The sequence below is a fragment of the Heterocephalus glaber genome, unplaced genomic scaffold (assembly GCF_053883595.1).
Source record: "Heterocephalus glaber isolate CG9 unplaced genomic scaffold, H.glaber_assembly_v1.0 deba00001615, whole genome shotgun sequence".
NCBI classification, from domain to species: Eukaryota; Metazoa; Chordata; class Mammalia; order Rodentia; family Bathyergidae; genus Heterocephalus; species Heterocephalus glaber.
Window position 1 is genome coordinate 764,360 of NW_028258386.1, and position 12,918 is coordinate 777,277.

At 46.6% G+C, this 12,918-nt stretch overlaps 1 protein-coding gene across 15 annotated transcripts in view; it reads left to right on the top strand.

Annotated features, from left to right (window-relative positions):
- Nucleotides 1-12,918, top strand: part of Chchd6 (coiled-coil-helix-coiled-coil-helix domain containing 6) — a 251,791-nt gene that overhangs the window by 19,206 nt on the left and 219,667 nt on the right. For all 15 annotated transcript variants that reach the window (XM_021250288.2, XM_021250292.2, XM_021250294.2 and 12 more), the window contains exons 2-4: nucleotides 3,578-3,689; nucleotides 7,516-7,585; nucleotides 9,558-9,702. In XM_021250288.2, coding sequence (XP_021105947.2) covers nucleotides 3,578-3,689; nucleotides 7,516-7,585; nucleotides 9,558-9,702 — 327 coding nt within the window. The remainder of the gene's footprint in view (nucleotides 1-3,577; nucleotides 3,690-7,515; nucleotides 7,586-9,557; nucleotides 9,703-12,918) is intronic.

Genomic DNA, 12,918 nt, shown 5'->3' on the forward strand with positions numbered 1-12,918 from the left:
CTTTGTGTTTAACCTTTGAAGAACTTCCAGCCTGTTTACTGGAGTGGTTGTATTTTTTTACATCTCCACCAGCAGTGTATGAGGGTTCTGATTTCTCTGCAGCCTTGCCAACCCTCATTGTTTGACTTTTTGATTGTGGCTATCCCAGTGGTTTTAAAGCACTGTTTCGTTGTAGGTGAATGTTGCTTTTCTCTAATAACTGATGATGTTGAGCATCCTTTCATGTGCTCTTTTGGCCATTTATACATCTTTGGAGAAATTTCTGATCTGACCCTTTCAGATAATGAAACACCTGAGATAATTAATTTATGAAGAGAAAATGTTTATTTTGGCTCCATTTTGGAGGTTTCACTCCATGCTTGATTGGCATTATTGTTTTGAGCTTATGGCAAGGGTGGCACATCAACCAGGAACAAGTGACAAAGCAAATTGCTGTCCTCACGAGCCAGGTAGCAAAGAGAGGAGAAGAAATGGGTCCCACATCCCCTTCAAGGGTGAACCCTCAACCACCTGAGGACCACCAAGGACCACCCAGTCCTGAAGGCATGGGCACCTCCTAGTAGTGCCATCCTGGAACCAAGCTTTTAGCATGTGGACCTGTGAAGCACACTTAGCAAACCATAGCACAGTTTTTTAATGGGGTTATTTTTCTTTTGATCATGGCTTGTGGGAGTTCTTTGCCTCTTTCAAATACACATTCCTTTTTCCTGTTTTTTTTTTTTTTTGTACTGGGGATCGAACTTGGGTCCTTACGCTTGCGAGGCAGGTGGTGGCACCACTGAGCTAAATCCCTGGCTCTCAAATACACATTCCTTATTGGCTATGTGGTGTGCGTATATTTTGTCCCATTCTGGGAGTTGTCTTTTCAGTTGCTTGATTGTGATTTTTCCTTTGTTTTGCCTTTGTGGCACTGGTGATTGAACCCAGGGGTTTGCGCTTGCTAGACAGGCATTCTGTCATTGAGCCCTTTATTAATTTTCTAGATTTTGAGACAGGGTCTTGCGAAGTTGCCCAGGTTGGCTGTGAATTTGTGACCCTCCTTCCTTAGCTTTGTGAGTAGTCAGAATTACAAGCATGTCTGGCTTCTTGGTTGTGTCTTTTGATAAAGCTTTACTTTGATGAAATCCAATACATCCTTTTTTTGGTTTGTTTTGGTACTGGGGATCGAACTCGGGTCCTTGTGCTTGTGTGGCAGGCAGCAGAACCACTGAGCTAAATCCTTTTTTTAACCCCCTTTGGTTGCTTGTACTTTTGGTGTCAAATCTAAGAGTCCATTGCCAACACAAAGTCATTAAGATTGAGCCCTGTGTTTTCTTCTAAGAATTCTTATTGTTTTAGCTCTTACACCTAAGTCATTGACTTTTTTTTTAATTAAGTTTTTTTTTTTTGGCACCGGGGATTCAACTCAGAACCTTGCGCTTGCGAGGCAGGCACCGGAACCACTGAGCTAAATCCCCGGCCCCTAGAATTAGTTTTTGTGTACAATATAAGGTAGGGGTCCAGCTTTATTCTTTGGTATGGGGATATTACATTGTTCTCACACCATCTATTTTCCCCAGTTGAATTGTCTTGGCCCCTGTACTATTCTGTTACTCTGATAAAATACTTGATGCTGTGTACTTAGAAAGAAAAAAGATTTACTTAGCTCACAGCCTGGAGGCTGAAGGTCCAGTAGGGGTGATTCTGGCTCTGGCGAGGGCCCCTTGGCTACAGAGCTTCATGGTGGGTGGGATGACAGTGGCGAGCAGGAACATGTAAGAGAGGGAGCAATCACATCACCAGACCAGAAGCCAGAGTGGGGAGGGGCAGTAAGAGCCTCTCCCAGGCCCACTTCCTGAGGGTAACATTGCCTGTCTACATTGTTATCTGAGGACCGCACTTCCATCACGTGAGCCCTATCCAAACTGTAGGGGCACCTCTGCTGGAGTCGGTGTTCCTTCCAGTTGATGTGTATGTCCAGTCTTGTTGTGTTATTCCTCAGCTATTGCGTTTGTGTACATGCTGTATACATACAAGAGGGATTCGATCATTATTACAATCTTCAGTTACTAAATTAAACATTTGTGGTAATAAATGAAGATACACAAACACACACACGGAAACAGAATTAAGACCCACAGGGCCCAGTGGGAGAGTACTGCCTCTGCTGTTCCTACCCTGTTGTGATGCAGAACCCTATGAGTGCTCTGGTCAGTGCCTCTGTAGATTCCTTTCTAAGCAGATCCATGTGCATACACGTGACAGTTCAGATGCACATTGCGTTTGTAAATGTGGACATATGCTATTCACGCACAGCCAGAGTTATGTTTGTCTGCATTTTAATAGCTGTGTCTATCTTTTTACACAATGGAGATTTACAAAGAACTCTGTGACTTAACACACCCATCCTTCCTGACCGTGTGTATATGTCTTACCTTATTCTCCTTTTTTTTTTTTTTTTTTTTTTTGGTACCAGGGATTGAACTTGGGACCTTGTGCTTGTGCAGCAGGTGGTGAAACCACTGAGCTAAATCCCCAGCCCCCTCATCTCATTCTTTCTAATGGTTCCAGACTTTAGAGTGTATACACTAAGATTTCTGTAACCAGTGCCCTGTTGTTGGATATTTATGTTTTTCCAGGTTTTGTCTATTTCCACCAGTATCACAGCGAGCCTCCTTACACATCCCTCTGTGTACACCGGGGAGCGTTTTTCTCAGTCAGATATGTGGAAGTAGAATTGCTGATCATGTCTTTTGTCTTAAAGTCATGTTTAATGTCTTCCCCTCCACTGTGCTTTATGATGCCTTGCACATATTAGGCATTTAATAAATATTTACTGAAGTGAACTCTTAAGGGTTTTTATTCTAGATTTATCCCTAGCTTGCTATTTCATCTCAGTGAACTGTTTTATGACACCCTTATGCCTATTTCACTTCCTCTGAAATGAATGAACATTTTGGTTATCCAGTCTTCATTAGGGGAACCAAGGTGAAATGAATCAAGAAGTATTTTGATTAGCTGCTCTTTGTGGCACTGGAGAGTGTGCAAAGATGGGAGAGACATGGCCCTGGCCATTATGGTGTATACTGACTGTCTGGTAGGAGGTACAGTGCCACCTGAAGAGACACTTGCGTTACGGTGGGCCTAAAGATTGTGGTGAACAATGCTTCACTCCGATGCTGTTGCTGCATTACCCTTCATGGAAGTGTGACTTAGGCTGGTAGAGATGGATGGGGTGGGAGGTGAGGGCTCATTGTGGCTCAGAGGGATGACAGCATGTGTGCCTTCAGAGGGGATGAGAAGGGAGAACCCATTTGGCACTGAGCGCAGGGCATGTGGAGGTGTGGTGGGAAGTGCAGCTGCAGAGCTGGGGGCATGCAGTGTAGCAGGCTGGGCACACCAGGTGATTGGGCATTGCCCTGGGAGGCACTGGGCACCCTGGGTGGTTTTTGCATAGAATTAGATTATCAGAGTTGGTCTTGAGGAAACTATGTTCAGGAAGTCTGGAGTGTGAATAAAGGGAGTCTTAATTGCCAGGAGTTTCTGTGATACAACTTTATCCCGTCCCTCTTTTCCGATTCCTTAATCTTTCCTTTAGCTGTCTGAGAATGTGGTCCAACGCATGAAGGATCCCAGCCCTCTCGCAGAAGGCCAGCAGCCAGCTCCTCCACCTGCTGCTCCGGACTGTGGCTCCACAGCTCCTCAGAAAGGTATGACAGGCACAGCAACTCGGGATGGGGAAGGAGGAAAAAGAGGGACATGTGACAACATCTGACTGCCGACGTGGCTACTCGGGTGACATTAGTGAGTCCAGTCTGCTTGTGCTTTCCCAAGAGTGTGGCTCTCTTGCCTGACAGACGTGGCTGGGGCAATGATGGGTGCATGGTGTCTGGCCACAGGCCAGACTGCTTTCCCTTACTCTGTTTTGGTTTCTCCACGTGGGGAAAATGAGGCAGAAGGTCTTGCTCTGACAACTCAGGTGAGAAGGTGCTTTATGGATTCTAAGAGACACAGAGCCATTCTCAGCCTCAGTGACTCTAACCTAACCTTCATTAGAGGGTCCTGCCTGCCCCCTGGGGCGTTCTCCCTGGGGTGTTCTTCCTGGGGCTTCTAGGAGAGGCTCTAGGAGTTCCTCTTCCCTGCCAGCTGTTGCCTACCTGCTTGTCCCCCAACAAATGAAGAAGTTTATGCTTTTCCCCAAATAGCTACTGTGGCAAACTATCCAAAAAGTTTTAAGAAAAGAGACTGTAAGGTACAAGAAATTAAGATATTACAAAATAAAAGAAGTTCTTGGAACACCTGCTATTTTACTCAATAAAATCAGAATCTGGGCCTGTCACTTGAAACTTGATTTTTTTTTTTTTAAAGAAAATGGACTGGCTGGAGGAGCCATGACAAGAAGGGATGGACAGTGTCACAGTGGATGCCATTCACCACTGTGTCTTCATGTGCATGGCCTCACCCAGTGTCATTTCTACTGATCATCCCTGTCCCTACTCTTTGGTTGAAGGAGTTTGCAAGGTGGGGCTGTGTCCTGCCCATGAGTGCTTCCACAGACACAGGGGCAACTGGGTGAGACACCTCCCTTGGGGCTCACAAAGCTCTAGCTAAGGTCCAGATGTGCTCCCTGAGAGGTTGTGACTTGTGTCGCAGCACTAGAGGGCTGCCTTGCCCAAGGTCCGGGATGCTGCGGGGTGGGCTTATTGTTCTAGGAAGGGCCCTGGATTTAGACAGGGTTATAGGTGGATTTGGGAGCAGAAGCCCAGAGGTGTGGAGTGGCCTGGCCTGTTTGGTAACCTAGAAGCAGTTTGCTATCTCTGGAATACAAAGTAGAAAGTATGGGGAGACATTGGCCAGAGAGCTCTGGCTTCATCCTCATAGCCTGGAGGTGTCAGCCAGGTGGTCTGACACCTCTGCCTCTCCAGGGATGTCTGCCTTGGGGCTTCTGCATGCAGCAGAGCTGGTCCTGCCTGGACTGGACTCATACTGAGTCTTTTTGAGGGGGCCGAGTGAGATTCGAGAAAGCCCCACAAGATGCCTCTGTATTTTACCAAAAAGCTTAATTTCTGTGATCCACCTGTAGTTGATGGATGAGAGGGGTTGAAGAGGATCTAACATGACCCGATGTGTAACAGATTCACCAGTGAGAAGGAGAAATTGATAAAAAACAAAACAAAACAAAAACTGCCAAGTATGTGACACGTCAGCTTCAGCTCTGAAATGAAAGACGCATTTGCTTCCTTTTTGGTTTCGGCATTGTAAAAAGGAAACATAGTGGTTTGTTTGTTGTTTGGTTTTAGTTGTAACAAAATATTTTGCAGTTGAAGTGATGAGCGTGTGTTTTGAGTTTCTGAATTCTGAAGAAGATTTAAGATAAGTGGACCGCCTTGAAGCGGACTCATTTTAAGATATGTTTAACTCTTAAAACCAGTTTTCTGCATTTATTTTAGTGATGGAACAAGGTTAGAAAAAGAAGTTAAAATTAAATCCTCATCTCACACCACAGCCCTAAATAAATGCCGGAGGAAATAAAAGATGTAAGTGTAAGAATTGAAACCATAAAAATAAAAATGGATTTTCTAAGCATCACATCAAGTGAGGAAACCTTAAATTAAAGAACAAAATTAGAAAATTGACTATCTGAAATTAGAGACAATTTAAAAAAACAACCCAAGGAATGGATGATAAATGAGGGAATGTGTAACATTTGACAAAGTACTAGTAATCTTAATGTATGAAGAGATCCTTAAGAGAACACAATAGAAAATGTGCATAAATGGTCTGGTATTTATATGATGAGACTTTTGACTTTGCTAATAATTGAAGACACACATATTAAGCCAATAGGTGCCAAGGGAACAAGGATGCTAGCCGAATCCTACAGGCAAGGGAGAAATGTAGATAAGTGCCACATTCTTAACAGTGGGTAGGTATATTATTTTTGTAGTTGTAAAATATGAAAACTATATCAAAAGCAAAAATAAATACTATAAATTGTACCTCAATGAAGCTGTTGGAAATGAAGAATGAGGAGCATTAATGTCAAAATAGGACCCCAGAAACAGTCCATTCACTTTTCAGTCTCCGTGGAGAGCCTGGGGTGTTCCTGCAGAACACGTGAGGTGTGTCCTCCCCAGGCTGGAGCTGTCCCCGGCTGTGCCCGTGCAAGCCAGAGTGAGTCATGGGCTGGCCTTTCTTGGAAGTGCTTCCTGGAAGGGCACCTTGGCCGCTGGGGTAGAAGAGTGAAGGCTTGGTCCTTCCTTGACGAGCCTGCTACTTCTGTCTGCTGCTTTTGTTTGGTTCTGGCTGCTGCAGCAGCAGAAACCAGTGATGGAGAGAACATCAGAGAAGACTATGGAGAAGTGCCGAGCTTTGGCGACAGAGTGTTTGGAAGGGTGGTAGCCAGGGTGAAGGGAGCATAATAACATTCAGGGTCACCAAGTGGTGGAGAGAGTAAAGTGGATTTGCTCAGAAATCGCCAAATTGATGATGACAGCCTGTAACAACCTAATGATACTAGAAGTGATACAGGTTGATGGAAAAAAAAAAAAAAGAACCAAGATACATCATGTAAGGGTACAAGTTCCCAACGATGAATGTAACTCTATTGTATGCCTAAAATGTACCAATAATTTGAATGGAAAAAAAAGAAGTAATACAGGTTGTTGTGGTATAATAGGTTTAATATGGGGTGTTGTCACATGCAGAATTGGCAATCAGTAGAATAGGACATTGGATTAGTTTGTTTTCTGTTACTGTAACTGAATACCTCAGGCTGGCTAGTTCCTGAAGAGAAGAAGTTTCTTACAGTTCTGGAGTCTGGGAACCCAGTCTGGTTGATGAGCCACACTTGGTGAGGACTCTGGTAGCACAGAATATCATATGGTGAGACAGAGCAAGTGTGCAAGCTCAGGTTTCTCTTCCTCTTCTTAGAAATCCACAGATGCCATTATGGGCCCCGGCCTTGTGACCTCATCCCATCCTAATTACCTCCCAAAGCCTCATCTCTTAACACTCTTAGAATAGTAATTAAATCTCAAACTATAGCAGGTACTAAAGGAAGCAAAATTTAAGGAGCCTTCTGGCCTCTCCTGCCCCTATGCCAAAACCTAGACCTAGGAGGCTGTTCTCATGGAGCAGAGCACTGGCTTCTGCCAGCCACATCTGGCCTGTGTTTAGGATGTGACCTAGATTCCAAATCATGATTGAATGAGTAGTGATGGATTTGGAACACTGCATAAAGTGGCTATAAGCCCTGTGCTGTTAGCACCTGCTGCAGAGAGATCTTGTCCATTGGGGCACAAGAGGAGCCTTAGGGTCAGCAGGCTGCTTGAATCAAGGACTGGTCCCTCTTCCGTCTGCTGGGGCTCATTGGTCTATCTGTGGGGCACGCTTCTCTGTGGGGGACATGTCTGTTTGTGGGGTACACTGTTCCAAAGGGGGGGCACACCTTCCTAGGCAGGGGTATGTTCCTGAGCCCTTTTTTGGGTGACCAGCATGCCTTCTGACAGCATTCTTTTTCCTTTTCCTTTGCAGAACCCAAACTGCCCACGTCCAAGATTGGTGGTGGCCGGCAGCCCTCGGGAGTGAAGGAGGACCTCAAGAGGTAAGCCTGAGCATCCGCCACAAGTGCTATGCTCCACCTAAAGCATCATTCCTTTTTGCCAGTGGGCTCTCTGCTGGGGCCCTGGAGGTTTTGTCTTGTGTTTTATCTCATTTGTGTTGAGGGACAGCCTTGTGGTATAGGTGGCACTGTCCTAGTTTAAAGATGAAGAAATTCTAACAGGGGCCCAGACGAGCTGGGCTTTTAAAAATCCATTTTAAAAAGCCAGGACTAAACAGCAAGTGGCTGGCCTCTGTGTGTGTGGAGGGGGACGGGCCGTGTGTGTGCATGCACCCCTGTGTGCTAACCCATGCATGCACCTACAGGCATGTTTTTAGATAGATGAGGAAAGTGCAGCCCTCCCATTTCTCACTGATGGACTGGCTCCAGGATGTTGGTGACTTCCTGTCAGCTAGGCCAGGGTCCTGAGAGCCAGCCACACCTCTGAAATGGAACCTGCTTCCTGTCCCCTGAGGACTTGTAGAAAAGTGGTTAAGGCCCAGAGGCCCCTGGGCCCTACAGACCAACATATAGCAGTTCTGTGACCCACTAGTCAGCTGGGAAAGTCACTGTGTTTAAGAAGGGCTAAGAAGAGTGCTTCTCTAATTGGGTGTTGTCATGACTTAAAAAGTTAGGGCATATAAGGTGCAGAAGCATGGTGCCTGGCGCACAGAGTGCTCAGGGATTACCGGTTGTAGTTATCACCAACTGGCCTCCTCAGGGCCCTTGGGGAAGCTGGCTTCTGTGGTCAGAGGAGAGGTAAATTATGGCCCAGTGTCTGCCTCACTGGGGGCTTTGGCCCTCCAGTGAGAAACCCATGCTGGATTAAGACCCATACCCTAAGAATTTGCCTGCCCTACTCCTAAGAGGCCCCTCTGAGAGTAACCTGAACCAACTTGAACTCTTCCTCCATCTCTTTTTGGGGTACTGTTAAACAATTTAAAATGTTAAAGTAATATTTGGTAGAAAATATATAAAATGAAAGAAATCCCCTTAGACTCATCATCTCAGTATAACCACTGTTAATATTTTGGAGCGTCTTTCACATGGCTTCTTTCCCTTAGTTTAGGATTATGTTTTAAAGCCATATGTAATTTTACGTCTTGCTATTTTCACTTAGATTATATTTTCCATTAGTTACACCTGCTTTATAAGCATTTTATTGCTAAATATATTGTTTACTTATTCTAATTTTAGATTCAACATATAGGTAAGTCAAAGAGTGTATTCTCCTTGATGGTATAATATACCATGGTATGAGTATGTTATATTTTATTTACCTTGACCTTGACGGTTGTACATTTAGATTTCGTGTGTGTGTGTGTGTGTGTGTGTGTGTGTGTGTGTATGTGTGTGTGTTTGGTACCAGGAATTGAACTCAGGGCCTTGCACTTGCTAGACAGGCGCTGTGCTGCTAAGCTATATCCCCGGCCCTGGATTCTTGTGTTTTTAATCTATAATCAATAATATCTAAGAATGTCTTAGCACTAACAGTTAGTTTTCTCTGTATAGGATTATTTTTGTAGGCAGAATGCCCAGAATAGGTCAGAGGGTAGGAACATATAGTTAAGTGTTCAAAGCAAGACTGCTGAAACCTTGGGCTCTCTCTCAAATGGTGCCAGCGGGGAGTTGGGGCCCCTCATCCTGCCTCTCTCCTTTGAAGGAGGGGCTCACTTGGGATTCAGCCCAGTCCCAAGGCTCTTGTCGGGCACGTGGCTGCCTGATTCTTCACCTGATGGCCAGCTCTCCTGTCCTGCCCTGTGCCGAGACACCCTCTCCTGGCATTAGGAGCTGTTCCTGATGTCTGAGCTCCAAGGGGTCTGGGCCTTCCTTTCCTGGCTGGCCTCAGAGTTCCATCGGCCCACAAATCCCAGCCCTGCTGGGCCAGCTGAAGCAAACATGATCATACCTTTTCCTGCTGTTATTCTGCCAGTCGTGCCTTCTGCATCTGCCTCTCCCCTCTCTTCTGGCCTAGGTTTAGACAGGAGCAGGCCACAGTGCAGGATGAGCTATTCCGGGTGGTGAGGCGGGAGAGAGAGGCAGCTGCCAAGCACGTGACAGCGGCCCCGCCTGCGGTGGAAGGCAGCACTGACCAGGAGAAGCAGCAGTCGGCCCGGCTGGTGAGTGCACGTCTTCCTGGCTACTGCGTCTATGTACAGCCCATCAGATTCCTCAGCTCCACCTCTGTGGAAAGGGCGTCTTAGGACCAGGAGCTGTGGCTCTTCCAGCTCTGGCTCTGTTACTGGTTTGCTTTGCTGCTGTAAGGTCCAGATCATCTGAGTCTCATTCCTCTCTGAAACTTCACAGGTGCCAGGGTGCATTGCTGTGTGTGCCAGGAGGGTATTAAGAGGGAGGGCCAGGGGCTTGGACACACAGTATACAGCATGGAGAGCATCACTTTGAGTCAGGCTGCCTGGGTATAAACCTGGGCTCCCTTCTTACTAGCTCAGGTACATTGTTGGAGCCTGGCTCAAGGATCATGATGTTCACACCACAGGATTGCCTGGGGGATGGAGAGAATATCTTCCCAGGGCTTAGCACGTGTCTGGAAAATTATGAAAGTGTGCTATTAATGCTGCTACTGTGATTAATACATGTCATTGATTGGAGGCCATTAGTCAGGATTCTTTCTGCTGAAATGTAGAGTTATTTCCCAACATGAGATGTCCAGAAACAGCTCTGGCGCTGACATCAGCATCTTCAGGGACCCAGTGCCCCTCCTTCCTCTCTGCTATCCCCAGTGTGTGGTCTGTACTCAGGCTGACTGTCCCTGCAGTTCAGTGGTGGCCATGGGGACCTCATGGTCACACACTCAGCTGCAGAAGAGGAGACACTGTCAGCCCACATGTCTCCACCTGCAAGAACCTCTTAACCAGAGCCCCTGAGAGAACTGCACGAGGTGCTATGATTGAACCAGTCCTTGGCATAGCGACTGCACCTAGGGCGCTTTTCTAGGCACACTTTGAGGGTGGACAGCCAGATGGAATTACGGCTCACAGTGGGGTAGAAGGAATGGCTATTGGCTGCATCTTGGGACATGGGCCCTGCACTGGGTATGCAGCTCAGTGCCCACAGAAGGGAGGATAATCCACATGAGATTGCCTCCAGGGATGGGATGGCAGACCAGCTAGCTGGGCACAGGCCTCTGCTTACTCATTTGTTGATGACACAGATGTTCAAAGCATGCAGTGGGTGCATAAGCCATTCTGGGTTAACTGGGCTCTCTGGGAAGTACAAGGAAGCTCCGAACCCTCAGGAAATTTTCACTACAGTGGGGAAGATACATTGAAGCCAAGAACTTTCAAAAGGCCAAATTGGTTACATACATGTTAAATGTCAGTAAAGATGAAATGATTTGGGAATTAGGGGAGTCGTGTAAAGTGCTGGTGGCCAGAGGCGGCATTCTACCTCAGCCCCGGAAGCTGTGTGGCCCTCCCAGCTGGAGGAGGCAGCTGGTCTGGCACAGGGGACAGGACACTGGTTGAGAAGAACATGGTCTGAAGCCAGATTATAGGTTCTGGATGCCTAGAGGAGCTTACAGAACAGCCCAGAGTGACTATTATGCGGTAGAGGTTTCTAAAGTTCATAAGGATGGGAGCGGTGCCCTCTGACTTTTGCAGCCCTGCGGATCCCACAGAAGTCAGTGGCTGTAATGACAGGACAACATGGTCTTAGAGGTTCTTGCAGTTCATCTCTAAGGCAGGCAGCCTGAGAGCCACACCCAGAGGGCTCTTGTCCTGGAAAGGAAGGGTTAATCAGTTTAGACAGAGCAGGAAAAGCCACCTGGAACAGTCAAGAGATGGAAAATCACAGCCTACAGGTGTGCCAGCTCTTCATTCTCACCTGGAGAGTGTTAATTACAGTGAAGGAGAATTCACAGCTTTCCTTTCCTCCACTTGTAAAGGAAAAGGTTGGCCTGCACTGCCTGGACTGTCCCTGGGAAAAGAACTTCTCTTATGCTGGTAAAGTAGGGAGGAACTTAGATGATTCTTGGCACAGGTGTGTCGCTTTTTTTGGGTTTTTTTAAGTGAAGGGTGACTTTAGAATAAAGTATATTCATACTTGATTTCCTCCCAGATTTTGAGGTAGATAATGCCCTTCTCTGAACCATTGTTTCTAGGGAACAGCGAAGACAGTTACTTCTTTTAGTTTGGAAATACTTAACTTTTGTGGGCATTCCCATTTTTTTTTTACTGTTCTGCATCCATTTCTCCTTGCAGTTGATGTTCTAGGTTCCTTTTGGGAATGTTCCTGTTTCCTGTGGAGCATAGCCTTGATGGGATTGTAATCCCAACGCCCAGTTTCCTGTGTGGAAATGGATGTGGCTACAGGTCCCAAGCTCAGTCAGGGAAACATCTGCCCCCAGGACTGAGTTCCAAGTGAGTCTAGAGGAGGCTGGGAGACCTGGCTGGAGTTCCTCACGGCAGCTCAGGTGGCTGTCAGGCCTGCATGCTGACACTGTCGTGTACCCCAGGCTGCCCAATGATTCTGTCTGGGCCACCTGCCTTCTGGAGGATTGTGTCACCTTCTGATCACTGCCTGTCCCTCTGCTTTGCCGAAGTTTGCTGGGGTTGTTTTCTGTTGTGCGGAGCCGTGGCAGAAGCATGTCCTGCAGGAGGTGCTGTAGCAGATGATTTGGGGGGCAGGCAAGAGTAGAATGGAAGCCAGGTGCTGTTCAATAAATTGACAGCAACACCAGGCAGCCAGCTGAAATGCTGGGTGGATGCTATTGCCATCACTTTTAAAGGAAGCAGCTCCCTTTGGATTGGGGTGGTATGGTTTGGCAAGTGCTTTAGTGAAGATAATTCCAAAACTGTACTTTGGAAGACTTAAATAAGAGGAGAAAGAAGAAGAGAAGAACCTGAACAAAGTATTTTCTCATCCAAGTCTTCCACATGCAAGGATTGAAGGCGGCGGTGAGTTGGCAGCCTGCTGGGCTGGGTGCCGAGGGCCTGGTAGTTGGAGGTGTGGGTCCCACACTGGGGGCGGGGCAGCATGGCGTGCTTGCTGGCAGGATGAGCTGGCTGCCTGTTGCTCCTCAGGCCTTCTTCATACACGGTGTCCCTGAGCCCCACACTCCGACCTGGAACCTCATCTGAAGGACTTGCTTTTGACTGGACTCATTTGACAGTTGACATTTAATGTGGTCTCCTGCCCTCTCTGTTTGCCTCTGACTTTTACAATATTGATTTTTTAATCCTCTTCTGCATGAGCGAATGATTCAGCTCATTATTGGGAAAAGTTAATAAAACTAATGACAAGGAAAGGTAATAATTTTTATAACTTACTTCTGATGATAAGTGATGACATTTCTCATCTAGCACAGCTGTGTGAAT